Source organism: Diabrotica undecimpunctata, chromosome 10 (genome assembly GCF_040954645.1).
Source record: "Diabrotica undecimpunctata isolate CICGRU chromosome 10, icDiaUnde3, whole genome shotgun sequence".
Lineage (NCBI taxonomy): Eukaryota > Metazoa > Arthropoda > Insecta > Coleoptera > Chrysomelidae > Diabrotica > Diabrotica undecimpunctata.
The window spans coordinates 54,598,416-54,617,899 of record NC_092812.1 but is presented as its reverse complement, the minus strand read 5'-3'; the positions used below and the strand labels follow the sequence as shown (position 1 = coordinate 54,617,899).

General features: G+C 33.9%; 1 protein-coding gene across 2 annotated transcripts in view; it reads left to right on the top strand.

Moving 5' to 3' along the window:
- Positions 1–19,484, top strand: part of cnc (NFE2 like bZIP transcription factor cap-n-collar) — a 229,428-nt gene that overhangs the window by 93,454 nt on the left and 116,490 nt on the right. For both annotated transcript variants that reach the window (XM_072546199.1, XM_072546200.1), the window contains exons 2-3: positions 10,017–10,205; positions 13,294–13,351. In XM_072546199.1, coding sequence (XP_072402300.1) covers positions 10,017–10,205; positions 13,294–13,351 — 247 coding nt within the window. The remainder of the gene's footprint in view (positions 1–10,016; positions 10,206–13,293; positions 13,352–19,484) is intronic.

Genomic DNA, 19,484 nt, shown 5'->3' with positions numbered 1-19,484 from the left:
ATTTAATTACGCCAATTTTGAAATTATATTGAAATTTTTAAGAATTAAAATTAATAAAGATATTATTAACTTTTAATAATAAAGTTATTGAATCAATAATCATTTGGAAAATACTAAATAATTGTTAACACATTAGTTTTCCGTTTTCTAACTGTAGGGCAACCCAGTGTATATTTTACAAATTCCGATACGTAAATTTTTAATAGTTTTTAAAACACATTTTAATACTTTATTAATACAAATTCATAGAAGTTTAATCGAAATTTAAGAAACCTAAGATAATAACTATATATATATATATATATATATATATATATATATATATATATATATATATATATATATATATATATATATTGGATGGGTTGGAGTCAATAAAAAGGGGCTATTAGATAACTATTCTTTACTACTCGAGCTTTCAGTTGTTGTGTTTATAATTATTTTCAAGGGCTAAAATAAAAATACAAAATATCTGATAAAGTAAAACGAATAATTGTAAAAAAGTAGTAACTCACCAAATAAAATTAGGTTTGTTAACAAAATTTGCTGCTAAATGTACTAAACAGTATTATAAAAAATCCTGGGTCTAATAAATTTAGTTTACTTGCAACAACATTACTAGTAAAATAAACAGGTTCCCCTGTATTCCTGTTTATCGACACGATATGAATAAAAATATAAATAGTCACATAAAAGAAATGAAATATGGACCAGTTTTTTCCTGATATAATCTTCTTCTTCTTCTTCTTAGTCTTCTGTCGTCCATGTTTGGACATAGGCCTCTCCCAACTCCTTCCATCGGTCTATATCCTGAGCAACATATTTCCAATTTGTTCCGGCTGTTCTTTTGTCATCAACCCATCTCATCTGTGGTCTTCCTCTTGGTCGTTTACTTTCGTAAGGTCTCCAATGTTGTATTGTAGTATTCCAACGTTGGTCTTTTTGTCTAGTGTGGCCGCGAAGCTCCATTTAAGTTTGGCAATTTTTGTTGCTATGTCCTCGACTTTTGTTTTGGATCTTACCCAGTCGTTCCTCTTTTTATCTGACAGTCGTATACCTAACATTGCTCTTTCCATTGTTCTTTCTGTTGTGGCTAGTTTATTCATGTTTGCCTTGGTTAGGGTCCAGATTTGACATCCATATGTCATGATAGGAAGGATGCATTGGTTGAACACTTTGCTCCTCAAGTATTGGGGTATTTTGCGGTTCTTAAGTATCCAACTAAGTTTTCCAAATCCTGTCCATGCTAGTCTTGCTCTTCTAGTAATTTCCGCACTTTGGTTCTCTTTGTCAAGTCTCCGGTTTTGGCCTAGGTAGATATATTCCTGGATTTGTTCTATCTCACTGCCATTTATAGTTATACGTCTGGGGTCATCTGTGTTTGTCATTATTTTTGTTTTTTTCATATTCATTTTTAGGCCGACATATTGGGAGCTGGCTGCTAGTTCCCCCATCATAATTTGCAGTTCCTCGAATGTGCTCGCTATAATCACTATGTCGTCAGCGATCTGAGGTGGTTTAACTTGTTGCCATTAACTTTAATGCCATAGGTTAACCAATTTGTAGTTTTGAAGACGTCTTCTAGGGCTAGGTTGAAAAGCTTTGGCGATATTACGTCTCCTTGTCTCACTCCTCTCTTAATAGGGATGGGATTTGTATTTTCGTCTATTGAACAGGAAGCCAACCTGTTCAACCGGTTGGTAATTGTCCATTTTGTAGGTTAGCCGGTTGTTAATAATTCTCTAAATAGTTTGTATACTTGACCGAGCAACGATATAGGTCTATAATTCTGTAGATCACATTTGTCCCCTTTTTTGTGTAAGAGTATTACTAGACTCTCGTTCCAGTCTTTAGAGATCTTGCTATTATGGAGACATCTATTAAATAGCTCTGTTAGTACAGGGATTGTTAATATCTTGCTTGTTTTCAAGAGCTCGGCAATTATACCATCGTGTCCTGGAGCTTTATTATTTTTTAGCTCTTTTAAAGCTCTTTCTATTTCGAATCCCTTTATATTTGGTAGTACTTCTGATCCCACGTTTTTTATTTTTCTTTTGACGTTCTCATTTGTTGTTTCATTAGGCTGGCCTTGCGAGCTGTACAAGGATATGTAGAGGTCTTCGACAATATTTGTTATTTTATATTTGTCCTTCTCTTCCTTATTGGTGGCGTCTTTAATTTTGATGATTTTTTTAACTCCCAATGCGGATCTTAAACATTTTAAGCCTCTGTTGTTTTCAATGATTCGCTCTATTAAGTTCTCGTTCCATTTTTGTATGTCGCGTTTTAGTTCTTTTCTAATTGTTTTATTAAGTTCTCTGTATTCTTGAGTATAGCGTTTATTTTGCTCTAGTAGTTGTCTTCTTTCCGTCATTAGCTGTTTAGTTTCATTGCTTATTTTGTCTTCTTTAGTCCTTGTTTTCTTTGCGACCTGTAGTCCTGCTGCGAGAAGGTTTTTATTTATGTTTTTATTAATCTCGTCAATTTGATCTTGATTATGTGAAGGATCAGATTCGAACTTATCCGCAAAGACCTCTCGGAATTGCTCTTCATTTGTTCTTAGTTTAAAGGCATCTATCCTCGTTGTTTTTTTAAAAATTCTTTTTCTCTCTTCTTTCATGTTAATATTTATTTTTGCTGTAACTATACGATGGTCACTACCTGCTGTTACGTTGTTTATTGTTGTGACGTCTTCAAATATTCCTTTGTTGTTTGAGAGAAAATAGTCTATTTCATTTTTGGTAGTTCCGTTAGGTGCGACCCATGTCCACTTTCTGTCAGGTTTCTTTTGTATAAGGTATTCATAACATACATGTTTTCTTGTTCCAGGAATTCCATGAGTTTTTCTACTCTTGTGTTTCTTGTGCCGAATCCAAAATTTCCAATCTTGCTTTCAGAGTCTTCAATCTTACTTCCAATTTTGGCGTTAAAGTCTCCCATTATTATTATTTTGGATTCTTTGTTGTTGTCTATAGCTTTTTTAAGGTCTTCGTAAAAAGAATTTATTTCCTCATTGGTTGCTTTTTTAGTCGGAGCATAAACTTGCACGATCTTTATTTTAGTTTTTGGACTTAGTTGTTGTAACCCTGTCTGATATGCTGTGAATTATTTAAATTTGAGATTTTCTCTTCTTGTTGATTAAGAAACCTACTCCACCGTATATGTATGTAGTCTTCCCTGCCTTTATAATAGAGTCTGTTGCCTGAATGTAAGTCCACATATCCTTCACCTCTTCTTTTAACTTCTGACAATCCCATTATGTCCCAATTCAAGGTCCCCAATTCCTCCTGATATAATAAAACTGATTAAAATTCAATATAAATTATCTATGTTAATATTTGAACAATTTGTAACTTTAATCGTACCGAAATTATTCACGTTAATATTGTGATTATTTGTAGAAATGTTACATTTCTAGTGTTCCTTATTTATCTTTTTCACTTGTTGTTTTGTTTCTTTGGTTAAATCCTACATTGTTTTGATGGTTTGGTCGAGCTCATTATCATTAATATTTGTTTTGTTTTTGATCCAGTCGTTTTCTTACTCTTTCCGAACGATCCTTCCTCTTCCTCTCTGGTTCTCTTTCTATTACTGTCACGACGTTAATAGTGCATAATATATAACATTTTAAGGGAGAAACCTTTAAAAAAATTGGTTAATTTGAAAACTGTCATGAACAAAATATATTATAGACTAGCCGTACAGGTAAGGTGCTAGCTGATTAAGAAAAATATTATAGTGAGTTTGGTAATTAAACTGCTGTACCTGTACACGCATGCTTTTTGATTAATGAGTTTTTTTCGATACGTGTAGCTAATAGCGGCCTAGTGCAACGAGATAAGGCAAGAACAAAACACCACCTACTTTTGTATGCTAATTAACACGATGGAAATTATAGCAGTGGCGTAATTTATTATTTATTTCCAAGTTACAAAACAGAAAGAGTACATTGATATGATACGTTTATCAGTATAATAGGATCTGTGTTATAAATAGCGTTTTTATTTTTTTATATTTATTAAAAATACTTCTGATAACAGACCTCGCTTAGCGAGCATTTGGATATTTTTTGTAATGAATGCAGGAGTGTGATAAAACATAACATAATAATAATTTAATATCCATAATTTTCATGTACAGTATATTTCACGAATTTGCGGCTATTTTGGGTTAGGGATGAAAGCTTTAACTTAAACGGTCTGCTGTGCCGAGAAAGTTAATAGCAGTCTCACAATATTTGAAGCACTGTCGAAGACGAGCAAAAATACGATTTTAACTGATAATGTATTTTACATTCATTTAGAGAAATATACAATTTCAGAGCAATAATAGAAGAACATTACAAATTCTATTGTTTCTAAATTATAGTGGTAAGTATTTACTGATAAAATAATAACAATAATAATAAAAAAATACTCAAGATACTTATTGAGAGTTTATAACTCCTTTTAAGAATCTACAGAACCTTGATTCGCTCTATAGTACATTTGAAAATGATTGATGGCACAAGTTGTATAGCAAAGGTCTAAATACAGGGTTGGTCAATGCAGAAAAAACGTAATAATTGATACCTTCTTGTCTGAATTTTCACTCGACTTTAACATGACAATCCCGAAAAACCTTAAATACAGTACATCCTAAAATGCAAATGAGCAAACCCTAAGGGCTTAAGCAATAACTGTACGCCTCAGTGACGGAGAACTTAAAATTACTTTAATGTAAAAAAACTAAAATGTCAATATTACGTCATCATCATCATTGGCTCCACAACCCATGGTGGGTCTTGGTCCAGCTCAAGGATAAGTCTCCATTCTCTCCTATTCTTCGTCTTGGCTTTCCAGTTTCGTACTCCCAGCATTCTCAAGTCTTCCTCCACCTGATCCTTAAATCGTGCTCTGGATCTGCCTCTCCTTCTCACTCCATCTATTCTTTGGTTATAAATATATATTTGATGGACCTAATAATATCAGGTTTGTCATACAGTTCGAAATTATAGCGTCTACACCATAATCCGCCAGCCTGTACTCCTCCATAGATATGCCGGAGGATTTTACGTTCAAAGCTTCTTAAACGTTCTTCATCGCTCTTTGTCATCGTCCATGTTTCCGACGCGTAGGTGAGGATGGGCTTGATAAGAGTTCTGTATATCGCTAGTTTCGTTCTTTTTGTAACTAGGCTTATTGTTAAAAAAAATTTTAATCCATAATAGGCTCTATTTGCCAGATATATCCGTCTGTTAATTTCTGCACTTACTGCATTATTCTGATTAATTTATGAGCCTAGGTATATAAACTCTCTTACTCCTTCGAAAGTATATGTTCCGATCGTTAGATCTTCGGGTTGTGCTGCTTGTATATAATTTGATACTTTCATATAGCGTACGCTAGTAATTGTACGCTGCGATTAATAATAGTTTCTTTGGTTATTATTCCAGATTCTCTTATCGCTTTCTCTAGTGCAATATTGAATAGAAGGCATGATAGTCTGTCTCCTTGTCTAAGTCCTATCTGAGACTGGAACGTTCTGGAAACTCCGTTCTGCACTCTAACTTTACACTCGACTCTTGAGAGGGTCGCTTTCACCAATTTTACTAAGTGTACTGGTATGCTGAATTGTATCATGGCCTTTTACAGTGCGTTTCTTTCAACACTATCATAGGCACATCTAAAATCAACAAACAGGTGATGAGTATCAATGCCATACTCATATGTTTTTTCCAGAGCTTGCCTTAAATGGAATATTTGATGGTTCGTTGATCTTTCTTTACGAAACCCACACTGATATTTACCTATTATGTCTTCACAATATCCCGATAGTCGGTCGTAAAGAATATATGCCAATATATAGTATGTTACGTTTAGGAGGGTTATTCCTCTGTAGTTGTCACATATTGTTTGATCTCCTTTCTTGTGGATAGGTACAATTATACCTACATTCCAGTCTTCTGGCAACTTTATTTTCTTCCAGATCAGTTCTACCAGTCTACATATACAGTATGTCATGCTTTGCCATGCTTTAAAAGTTCTGAAGGAATGCCATCTGCCCCAGGAGCTTTGTTTTCTTTTAATTTTTGTATAGCTTGGATGACTTCTACCTCTGTTGGGATGTTATCTTTATCTCTTTCGTCGTCAATGTCCTCGACTTGGATTTCTGATTCGTGGAGCCCTGTCTCACCTCTTATATTTAGCCTTTCCTCGAAGTTTTCTGCCCAGCTTTCTAGTATCTGGTCCTGATCACCAATGATCTCTCCTGTTCTATTTCTAACGATTGATAATCTAGGTTTGAATTCTTTCCTGTTCTGGTTAATCCTCTTGTAGAACTTTCGCGTTTCTGCTTGTGCCTTATAGTTCTCTAGTTCTTTTAGTTGGCTCTCTATATGCTCTTTCTTCTTTTTTTTTTTAAGTATTCGTTTTTCTTCTCGTCTCAGCTGCCTATACAATTCCTCTGTTTGTCTCGTTCTTCGCTCTTGGAGTCTTCTATATGCCTGATTTTTTATTTGCGTTGTCTGACATTGTCTACGTACCAGTCTGACCTTAATTTTTTACGTTTTTGCTTTCCGATAACTTCAGTTGCCACTTCTTCCAATAGTTGTTAATATCTTTAACTATAATATCCGTGCAGCCTTCCAGCTTGCTTTCGAGACTTTCCTCGAATCTCTTAGCTATCTCAGGGTTCTTCAACGCTTCTACTTTAAACCTTTCCTCTTTAACTCCTTTTTCTTTCTTTGCATTGGAGATTCTAGCTCTTAGTTTATCTTCTAGTAGGTAATGGTCCGTGTCTGTGTTCGCCCCGCGTCTTGGTCGATTTGGTTTACTGTATTTCCATCTGGACTTCTCCATGTTCCCTTATGTATATCTTTGTGCCTGAAGCATGTGCTGGCAATCACCATGTTCATTGGGGAGGCTAAGTGTATTAGTCGAGTTCCGTTGTTGTTTAACTCTTCATAACTGTGAATTCCAATGGTTGGCATGTATTCCCTCTCCTTACCTATCTTTGCATTAAAATCTCCTATTAAGACCTTTACGTCATTTCTAGGACAATGTTGTATGATATTTTTCAGTTGTTATCCGTACATCCCATTGTATAGTGCATCCACAGTATCTGCCAACAGCTATCAAAAAATGGTGTTTTAGTAACCACCATCTGGCTACCATTCCATGTTGGTATCAATGGAACTGAGAATTCTGATCAAGCAGCAAAATAGGCCTGTTCCTTAGAAAATCTGGAAAACATACAACTTCACCAAGATCTAAAGGCTAGTATCAAGAACAGCACAACTTAAACAACTGTTACCCCCATCACCATGCCCCAAATGAGCAGAAAAGACACGTCACGGGAAATACTTCTACGAAAACAGCAAGGGAATTTGAACCTGAAGTTGTGAGTTTTAAACGTTTTAGATCGTTTGTAATGTGAAAGTTTAAATTTTGCGTTTTTTAAAGCATATTTTAAATGCCTCATATTTGTTGCCAAAACTCAAAATCGAAATTTCATGGTGTAGGTTTTAAAGATTAGGCTCTAACAATAGAAATTCCACAGCGACCGGTCAATGGAAGTGATAAATTTTATTGATCTCAAGAGAATCATAAAAAATGGCCAAAATCGCCCAACGTTTGTGTTTTTAACAGATTTATAAAAACTGACTTCATTTGTGGCCAAATTTATAAATGCCATACGAAAGCTGCATTCTTCGACTTTCAAACGCATTTTGTATTTTGTCCATAGGACAATCTGATCAAAAGATATCGAATTTTTACCGTAGACAATTTTTTTTTTTTAAATTGATTTATATGTAAATGATTTTGATATATTAATTTATAAAAAAGTAAGTAAAGAAAATGCCACAAAAGTGCTGTTCTTCTTTGATTAAGCCTGTGATAAACTATTTTTAGTCTCAAAACACACTCTGAATTTATTTCCCTATTCTAACTTCAGTTCGATCTATTGAAAATGATTGTTTTTTTAACATTCTGATATGCAAAGTAATACCTACTAAAATAAAAAATACCGAAACAGATAAGCAAAATGTAATCTTAACTCCTATATCATAAAGATAAATATACCTAAGTATGATTACAATTTAAAAAGTCTATTTAGATATCGTAGATAGCGATGTAGAATATAATATCAAGTATCTAGTATATAGATATATACACATCTGGAAACATGCTTTTTAATGTAATATTAAAAATATCTATGTAGGTGTTGATAAATTCTCTTTTTTCGTGGAAGAATTCTCGATGAAAAGAAAATATAATATTTATAAAAAGTAAATCTATACATCCGATAAATTCCACACTAAAGAATCATTTTTTTGTCCAGTTTTAAATAAAAAACTAGCTCGAACTCAAAATTTACAACGTATTTCTGAATTTTAGTAGCTTTTTTCTCAATAAACTATCTAATAAGAAATAAATATTAGTTAAATTGAAAGTTAAATTATCTAATGAATGCCACTGGATCTAATTATTACAACCTGACTTTATATTAAAAAAACGACGAGACCCAAAGTCGCGTATACACGACTAGCCCGCTGATCGACAAGATGGCGAAGCACATTACGCTTAGCGGGAGTCGAGGAGTGGTCCTTGGATATATAGCGGCGTTTCACGTTCTACACTTTGCCTCCACCTCTTCATCCGCTCCCCCTTACTCGGTCTCTTTCTACATCCATTGTCTTTGACGCTCCTCCCAATCTGGTAGATTTAATATACGAGTGTGTCGGTTCGTCTATTGCCGAGCTTTGAACTTTTGATATGAAATTCTTCGATTAGCGCTTGAGATGTACTACTCTTACACTTTGAGATGCTGGTTATTAGGTACCAGTAATTTATTTAAATATTCAAATAATTCCGGTTCGAAGGACCATCAAAAATGATGCTACAAGAATAAATAGCAGGAATTCATATTTTTCATAGGAATAATCATATGTGTTTCGATTTTCTTTAATTATTCATCCCCAAACTAATATGAAAAATGAAACATGCGTAAATTTATGAGAGAGAAAAGGCATTTAAAGTTGGAGACTGATTAAAATCATACATACATCAAGAGAGAAAAAGTCATTCTCTTACTGATTACCGTAGATGAATGGGAATAGTGTATTAAAGATTTACTCTCTGAGAATAAGATAAAGTTCCTGAATAACAATCTCACAAGTCACAACAGAATATGTATAGTAGCATCATGTATTAGAATAACTATTAAAGAAGTGAAAGATATGTGCAAGTCATCAAAAAATAGAAAATTCGTAGGCCCAGGCGAAATACTTGCAGAATTAATTAAATACGAAACTCAAAATAGACAGATGAAATATATAGGATTTAAAGTATAACAGCTACACTTTGTCTTATTCAACAGACTTAATTATCTCTCAAATTTAGATGTCAAACAAACTGATCATATATATGTAGACATTTCAACCAATTTGTATCTACAGGGTGATTCATTATGAGTGTCTAATCTCTGAGTTGTAGATTCTAGATAACATGCTTTATACAAATATTGGTAGTTTACGAGATACCGGGTGTTTTAAGTTTAAATATGGATTTTAATTTTCGCATTAATTTTGTATTTTTTCATAATTTCTATTTAAAAATACACAATTTTACGTTTTTTGGCATGGTAGTTCGCCCAAAGAAATAGTTCGCAAAAGTCTGGCTTCAAAGCATGACTGTTTTCTTAGAAACCATATAGTAAATGGTGCGTGAAGGGCTTGTATACAAATACAAGTTTTTTCACGGGAACATTTGTTGACTTTGACAATAAATGATATTAACTGTCAGCATTGCAATATAGTTAACTCCAAAAATATTAACTTTAAGCAAATTAAACCCTATTTTTTATGCTATTTGAAAGACAATTGATTTCTTTGATTATTCTCTGTACAAATTTTGAAGAGATTATGTCTATAGAAAAAGGTATTTTTGTATTTTTATCTTATTGTCTTTTTCTGTTGCATTATATTTGTTCTTATTTATCATTTTACTAATATATTTCTCTTTTTGTGATTGCAGGATATGGATTTGATCGAAGTATTGTGGAAGCAAGACGTAGATCTTGGTTTCACCGTTGACAATGTGGTACCGAAACAGGAAAAAGAAGACATTAAGCTCGAGCCAGATGACGCCACTACATCTATATCGAAAGACGAAGATTTAGACAAAATTAAAACTCTACAGTCCGTTAATGAAGATTCCATCAAGGTAAGATGTTATTTATATTTTATCCATTTTATTGTATATAATACAATATAAAAATTGTTTTGTACAGAAATAATTTATCTTTGATAGTCTTCCGATCGTTATCCGATGGGACTTCCTTTATCTGAGATGTGGATTTCCCCCCGGGGATACGTTTTGGTGTATGTTTTTTATTACAGTCATTCTTCGTTGCCTCTAAAGTGTTTTCAAAACTCTTTCTTGGAGGACCTATTAGTGATTCTTTCGTCCTCTGGGCCATTGTGACTTTACATAATAAAGTTCAAGTCATCTTCTGCTCTTAAGACCGTTGACTTGTTTTATCCAGTTGGCCCTTTCTATGCTGTCAGCCGGACCTACTCTATCTCTCGTCTTTTCCCGGGCTTGGGACCGTCTAGACAAAGTTGTGTCTGCACTTTGATATGACATACGGTATATCAAGCTGGATAATAAATGAAAGAAACAATATTAAAGTGATGATTTTCTCTAGTAACAGTAGTAGTACAAAGACAGAGAAACTTGCTAGAAAGAGGAATATTAACATGCATTGCAAAATTTGAAATGCTACGTACCTGCATGAAGACCAAGCTTCTTCTTCTTTTGGTCTCTATTCGTTTCGAATATTGGCGATCATTCTGGCTATAATTATTTTATTAGCTGATGCTTTAAATAGATTAGTTGTTGTGATTGTGAAGAACCGTTTCCTCAGGTTTTTGAACTATGATATTCTTCTTCTCCGAATTCCTCGCTTTCCTAATACTTTGCCTTGAAGGATTATTTTCAGTAATCTGTATTTAGTGCCGTTTCTCATTATGTGCCCGAGATATTCTAACTTTCTCCTTTTAGTAGTATAAATCACTTCTCTTTATTTGCCCATTCTTCGTAGTAGTTCGTTATCTTGTCCGTCCATGATATCCTTAGGATTCTTCTGTATAGCCACATCTCGAAGGCTTGAAGTTTTTTCTCCATCGCTTCAGTGAGTGTCCAGGATTCAACTCCGTATAATACTTCTTGTGAGTGATCCCATTGTTCGTTTACTATTGTTCCAAGATAGGTAAACTGTTTTACTCGGTCCACTGGTGTCTTCTTGATAAGCAGTTGGACGTCTCTAATATTATTTTTGCTGATGACCATAAATTTAGTTTTTGATATGTTTACTTGTAGTTCAAATCTTTCACTTACTTCATTAACTTTGTTTATTAGTTGCTGTAAACTGTTTAAACTGTCTGCAAAAATAACGGTGTCATCTGCATAGCGGATGTTGTTTAGGCGTTCTACATTTAAAAGGATTCCATGTTCGCAATTTTCCGAGGCTTCACTAAATATTTCCTCTGAATATAGGTGAAAGTTTACATCCTTGTCTAACGCCCTGCAGAATCTGGATCGCTTCCGTCGGTTCATCTCCAAGATTTGTTCTTCTTGTGGCTGATTGGTTCCAGTATAAATTTTGTATTAAACATATTAAACTGTATGTATGTATTAAACTATTTGGGCTTTTGTCAGAACATCCATCATTTTTCGGTGTTGAACTGTGTCACATGCTGTTTGGTAGTCCACAAAGCAGGTGTAGATATCGCAAGTCATATCTCTACATCTTTGGAATAATACCTGTAGACTAAACAGTGCATTTCTCGTACCTACGCCTTTAATGAATCCAAACTGTGTCTTGTATTCTCTCTTCGCATAACTTGTATATTCTGCGATATATCATTTTAACAAAAAGTTTTAGTGTATGGCTCATTAGACTTATTAGCCTATATTCTCCTCACTTTTTCGCTCCCTGTTTCTTTGGTGACGTAATAAATTCTGAAACTAGCCATTATTTTGGAATATTGCCAATGTCATAGATTTTATTAAAGAATTTACATAGTATTCTTAAAGATTCATCATCAAGAATCTTAAGAAATTCCTAAGGATCAATATGTTGCCCTTCTTTTCCGTTGCCTATTTTAGCATTGAAATTTCCCATGACTATAAGGAGTTCCTGTTTTGGTATATCTCTTATAAGGTTGTTTATCTGTTTGTAAAATTCTGATATTTCCTCATCACTGTGGTCTGCTGTGGGTGCATAGACTTGTATAATGTTCGTGTTCATCGGTGACGTATTTATTTGTAACAAGAGGATTCTATCGTTCACTGGTATGAAGTTGTTGACATGTTTGAATGAATTCCGACTCCATTTTCATATTTACCATTTTCTGATCCTGAATAGTATGCTCTGTATTCTGCTATGTCACAATAACTTCAGTTAAATGTTCTCTTATCTAGCGTCTTAAATTGGTATATTACAGGAGGGTAGAAAGCACTCATTAGCTGTTTTGGCCACAACCTTCTCTCCTTGCAGGTCTATTAGAATAAATCCATTTTCCAGCATTGCTTTAATGCAGTTGCATACGTTGGTGTATATCAGTTTTAATGCAGCTGAATCATAAAGAGAATTTAGTAGTGCGTTATTAAATGCGCATTTTATATCTAGAAAGGCTGTTAACACAATCTCTCCATCATTAATGCAACGACTGATTTTCTGAACTACCTCGTCCTGTGCTTTGGTGTTGATTTTCCTTTTTGATATGCATACTGGTTGCCATTGAGAGAATGATCCATCAATGGATCCTCCGTAATATGTGTATCAAGAATTTTTCTATTGTCTTCAACAGAATTGATCGGTCGGTAGGATTTAGTTAGGGTGTTGTTTTATCCTATTTATCCTTACAGTTTTCCAAGTATATAACCTAGTGCTATTCTAGCTCTTACGATCTCTTAGGGCAGCAAATATTTTATCCTCCCCTGAAGATTTAACTGGAGCAAAGTTGTTTATGACGGACTCTAAATTCTCCGGTTTGGTGTTTTTTACAGATAATTCTCCAGTCTTCGTTTCTAGGACGTTTAGGTCTTGCTAGATTTCCAGCCTGAGTCTGCTGATCAATAATTGTTGATCCTGCGAAGTGGTTCTGTAATAAGAGCCATGTCAAATTATATAAATCTGCTCAATCGTTACACAAAAACTGGTATGGCATTAATAATTAAATAAATTTGATGCATCTATAGTAAATTCGTTAATGACTAATGAATTAATATTGAAATTTATTTTCAGCAAGAAAAAGAAGACGATCCTTGGTCCGGATTTGACTACACCATTGATACAGAAACCGGTAAGTTATATTTTGTACATAATATATTTTTTATATATTCCAATAAGTTACAAGAGTTACATAATAAATACTTCTTGATTTTATTAATAATATCACAAAGAGCGGTACACCCATTTATAATAGGCCAGTAAATGAACTTTTTAGGGATAAAAACTACCCGTATTAGAAAAAAATCGTATAATTGTAAATTAAAGCGGTAATTGATTTAAAAAATATAATATAGACTTTATCACAGTTTAACCCCTAAATCTCACCCTCTAGAATAGTTGTACGTAATTAAAACAATGTCATTGAATAACTTGTCTCCACGAATTTGCATGGAACTTTGGATTTAGGTTATACTGACACTCCACTTCAATATTGAACTTGTGTCGTTGGTTGCTTTATATTTTTAGCGGTGAAAACGACCCCTATTAGAAAAAAATCACAATTGTAAATTCAAGCAATTTGGAGTTACGAATTCTATTGAAGAATACAGATTCTTGTAGAAACGTCCTACTCTTCCCGATATTTCTTTTGCCTTGCCTAATAACTCTGTCCTCGCCCATAATTTTGATTATTTCTTTTAGTCCGGACTTAGTTCTTTACCGACAACTTTGGGCCCTTTATTCTCTTCTAGGAGCTCTTCCAAAGAGCTCCTAGAAGAGAAGGTCTCTTTGTCTCTTCATTTCTATTTCGGTTACTTACAGTTCTTTGATTATCGTCTTCCCTTCTAGTTTTTTATTATATTTCTCTCTAATTAGTTGCAACCACGGACACTACGTTGACAAACTCTAGGGGTTGATTCTTTTTTTGTTTAAAATACCAAATGTATCTATATTACAGTCTTAAGTTATTTTTTCAATCGCAGATCAGTTTAGTTTTGAGCAAATATTGAGATTTAAACCACAAATCTCATAAAACTATTTCAAATAGAGTACTACACGATACAATATTGTCTGTTAAAATGGACCGTTTTTATTAGCTGTACTTTAAATTTCCTATATTATTTCCTGCATTACCGAATTATTTTTTATTGGAATGATATTTTACATGATCCTTGTATAAACAAAACGGAACTTCGTTACGCAGCTTTTTGCAAGTTGGAAATGACTTTTCAGACTTTATGTGGACTGTGATGATAAGGCACAGTCAACAATACAAACACAAATCATTCAATGGTCAGTTTAGATAGTTTAGAAGGACACTTGCTAGACTTCGCGCAGACGACATTCAGTATCGGAGTAGCTCATATGTATTACTATGAAATATTTGAAAACAAAAAATACACCCTCTAGAGTGAGACAAGTTGTTCATTAAGTACGCATCATTCTTACTCATACGTCATACATTTCGTGTTCAAGGTCTTACGAAATATCTTAATTACTTGCTATTTCATTCTACTTTATACCATTCCATTCATGGTGATACTTTTTATTATGGTATCGTACATTATTCCCTTTGGAACTAAATGTATATCCCACAATATACTCTTCAAGAAGGATATGCCTTTCCATCCCATTATGTTACTTTCTTTAATTCCGTTATCTAGTGTTCATCATTTGTAATCTTTACTTTCAAATATTTATACGTTTTACAGAATTTTATTTATTAATCTCTTTCTTATATTAAGTTCTGTTGTTCTCTTCCAATACTCAATTTCGACTTCGACGTCGTAGGTCGAGTTACCTGGCTTTTTAGAAGAAGTTCCGTTGGGAATTATACGAAACATTTAGTTCCAACATGACGGAGCACGACCGCATCGTATAATAAATGTGCGTGTGCTAAATAATAACTACAGTGACAGTTGGATCGGATACGGTGGTACTATGGAATGGCCCCCAAGATATCCAGGACTAACTCCACTGGACTATTTTTTGGGGTACATCAAGAGTATTGTATATAAAGGACAAACCCACAACAGGAGATAATATGAACATTTGTATACAAAATGTTTTTGCCAACGTTGCTACCAATTTTTACTACCATAAATCTTTTTGTTTTTGTTTTATTGATAACAGCATCAACCACTTTGGGTTATTACATGTACTATAGCTGTACTTATATTACATAAGTCACAAATACTGCGATTTGATTTGGTAATTAGGTAGCTGTAAGTTAGTCTGCTATGATCTATACTTAAACGGGTTAGGTTAACAAACAGCTGGCGATTAAAATTTATCTCGCACCAAGATTCGGTTGAGGGCTTTACGATGTGTAGAGTTGATTGTGAAAGATTCCATTCATTTGCCACTTTTTCTTTGAGGAACGATTTGTAGTCTGAAACAGACTCTAAGTTCACTAACACTGAAGAGGCACTGTGTATTGCTTCCTTGGCATAAAAATCTGCTTGCCTTGAAGTCCGATGTGTGATGGAACCCATATAAAGCATACTTGCTGCCTATCGATTATAACTCTGCTTAATGTCATGATTATTAACAAACGTCCCTAGACTCTCCTAATTAACGAACTTTAATTTTTCAAACTGAATTTGAAAGTTTGAATGCTCTTCTATATATCATAAAATTTATATATCTAGAGACATCAGTTTTGAACTCATAATTTTGAAAATTAATAACTTTTTTCAAGTTAGATTGCAAATTTATTGTGCAAAAACTATTTAATCGACTGTATTGAAATTTTATGTGATGATTGAATGATATATTTAGATATTTTAATCAACATAAAACCCGTACGGCGTTTGTTCGCAGCCGTCAAAATGCACCGATGCGATCTATCTACTCAGTTGGCCATTTGTGAATTAGCGTCATCCGATGCTTGATGAACTGTTTAACCACATCTTATCAAGTGTGTTGTAAGAAATGAAATAAGGCTCATTATGTTGTTAGCGGTAGCTACAAATTCACTTTGGTTTATATTTACATGGATTGAGTCTTCAACTTTTACTTTAATGCTAGAACGTGCTGTGCGTAGGCGTTCTTTATCTTTTGTATTTCCATCAAATACAACAGTCGCTGTTTCGTATTGAGTAAATACGTAGTTCCTATATTACTCGCAAATGTCTTTGAAGTTAGCGGGCGTCCCAGACAACACAATGAAGGAAGTGACCTCCATCAACTGAATCTAGAGTACATGATGATTCTTTTGTGTCTGGAACCAAAACAGTAACCATTGAAGATTTGCTTCCTTTTCTCATTAAGCCAGGTTCGTCGAAAAAAGATGGAGGATACGCACATGGTTCATATTGAAATATTTCTTCTATTGAAGTCTTTCATCACTCCTAACAGTACACACCATCCGATGTAAGAAACTGTTTGGATTTGCCATCGACCTGGTTATAGAGAATAGGGATCTAACAGCTAACTTTGTTTTGAAGTGTATTTCATTGAATGCTTTGTTTTCAATGTCTTTCAAAGCCAGAGTTCTGACTTCAAACGTTTTATCACAGTTCACGTTTTCATCTCCTATAACTCCTGTTGATTAGGAAGAGAGTTCAGGTGTTTTAATGGTTTACTTTAACAATTTTCAAATCAAATTTGCTTATTAATTTCCCGTACTCTTATGTAGCATGGTCTACATGTACACCCTCCGTAACTGTGGAACCGTTCGTTTTAGAAGGATTATGCAGCGGACCTTTTTTGTTTATTTAATGTAGAATATTTTTGTATAGAACATTGTTCACGCTAAACCGCATAGTTTTAGCAATATTGACGAAAAACGTAAAAAAACAACTACTAATTTACTGACTGATCTCCCCCCTCCCCCCAAACCCGACGCTCTAAATTGTGTAACTTTTTACTGAAGAATATATGGACCATATAGAACAATTTGGTGTTGGAGAAAAACTTTTACCATACTAGTACCGCCTGATCAAATGACGTAGTGCGGTACCTTGTTGTTTCATCCTGTTATAAAATTAACCAAATCCCAATAATTGCTCGAATATTTAAATTATTTTTGTTTATTTTGTAATTAACCATTCTTCTGAGATAGTTTGAAACGAATATAGTTTAGTCTAAAACGATAAAAGAGCAATTTGAAATTAAGTAATTCCATGGCAGCTGTTTCTTGATGCTTGCAGTTGTTTTCTACCCGACCGATGACTCTGCAACTTTGCTGGATGTTTCCCTCCTTGTCCGATGCAGACGAAATTTTTTCAGCCATTATTTTTCGGCATTTTTTAGGTAATGACTGGCCCGTAAATTGGTAGACCGAGAACTTGTATTATTAAAGTTAAACAGAACTTTTTATATTTTCATTGTCTGATATAGCTTCTTTGAAACCAGAAAATAAAATTATTATTGAAAAGGCATTGACAAATTTACTCTATTTATGATTTACTCTATTTACAGTTGAATATTATTATTAATACTGTAATTAAATTTTCTGCAGGATAAATCTATCGTGTTCTTATCATATATTTTGTTTCACAACCTTTCTTTGGATCTCAACTGCGATCTACCACTTCCTCTCTGATTATCCTATAGTCACCAATAGTGTATTTGCTTATTCCATCTTGTATGACCTACAATTTTCCTTGTTTTACCACTTGATCTGTAACATTCCACACTTTTGACAATTTTTAACATATAAAGCTCTTTTTCAACCTTTAAGTATTGCATGTAACATATTTGAATCGCTAACTGCAGTAAGGCATCATGTCCAATTTGTACGAATTTTGTGTATTTTATTAAAATTGTTTCCAGTAGCAAAACGCAACGTTTACTACAAAAAGGAAACACGTCCGCATATTAGTATTGGCATGGCAATGCTTTCAATATTCTATTTACTGCAGAAAGGAAACTAGTCCAGGACAAGTTCTCTTTCTGCGGTAAACAGTTGTGGCGCTAGAACTGCGTGGCAAATATTCGAACTATCCTCACAGCTGAGTTTAGTCAGACAATATTGTGACAAGAAAACCAAAGGTTTTACGAATGATGACAAATATAAAAGGAACATAATAAAAAGTCTAAAGTAGCTGGACAAGAACACGTAAACTGGGTTGGCAAAACTGTACCAGCTAAAAAACCAGGCTCAAATTTTTGCAGGTAAATATTGTTTTATTCATTGTTGTTAATTTGTACATTTTGGTTTAAATACCATTTTACTGATAATTTAATCTTGTATGGATTTCGAATTAATATTAGGTTACTAAAACCTAACCTCAAAGTCATTTACTTATCTCCAATATCTTTTTCACTGAGTTACTGTTACAATAAAGTCTTTTGTTGTTTCAGTTGCAAATCCAATTGCCTTGGAGTTTTCACTGAAAAAGATATGATTGAAATATCCGCCAAACTACATAACATGACAACCAAAACGGAACAGGACATTTACATCCAATCTGTTATGGAAATTAGTCAGATTGCAAGGGAAAGACCCAGGTCTAGTTCGTCAACCGCGAAACCCAAGGCTTTCAGTGTGTTTTATTATGTAGTACACAATGGAAAACGTACAAAAGTATGTAAAATGGATTTATGAAAACCATGGATACACACAAAGCAGTGTTACCGTTTGTTCCATCTATTCCAACTAAATGAAATACCAACTGACAACAGAGGAAAAAACGTTTCAGGAAATGCAATACCTGGGTCCTTACTCTCTAAATTAAGGGTCCATGTAGAATATGTTTCCACCAAAGTACATCACTATACAGAAAAAGAAAAAAAGTATTTTTCAGCTAATATGAATTTCAAAATCATGTACATGTTCATTAAAAAAGAACATAGTTTCCTTATTTCAACATTAGGAACTGAGAAAATGCTCTCCTACAAGTTTTTTTGGACATATTTCAAGGAAAACTACCCTTCTATTGGCTTTGCCCAATCAGTTAAAGATGCATGTGTTACATGTGAGGAACTAAATTTAAAAACAAAAAGTCCTGTTTTGAATGAGAATACAAAGCGAACAGCTGTCGCTGAGCTAACAGTACACAAGCGTAAATCTAAAAAGTTCTATGCATCACTGAAAGAAGTGACCACGCAGTGTGTCAGTACACCTGAAGAAAATGTTGGCTAACATATCTCTACCTTGTATTCCTGTCCAAGATACCTATTACCTTAGACAGCTCACTGTAAACGTCTTTGGTGTGCATAATATCGCGACACGGGAATATACAATTTTTATCTATCCTGGAGGTGAAGGGAGTAAAGGCTCAAACGAAGTTTGTACTATGTTAGATTGGTACATAAAA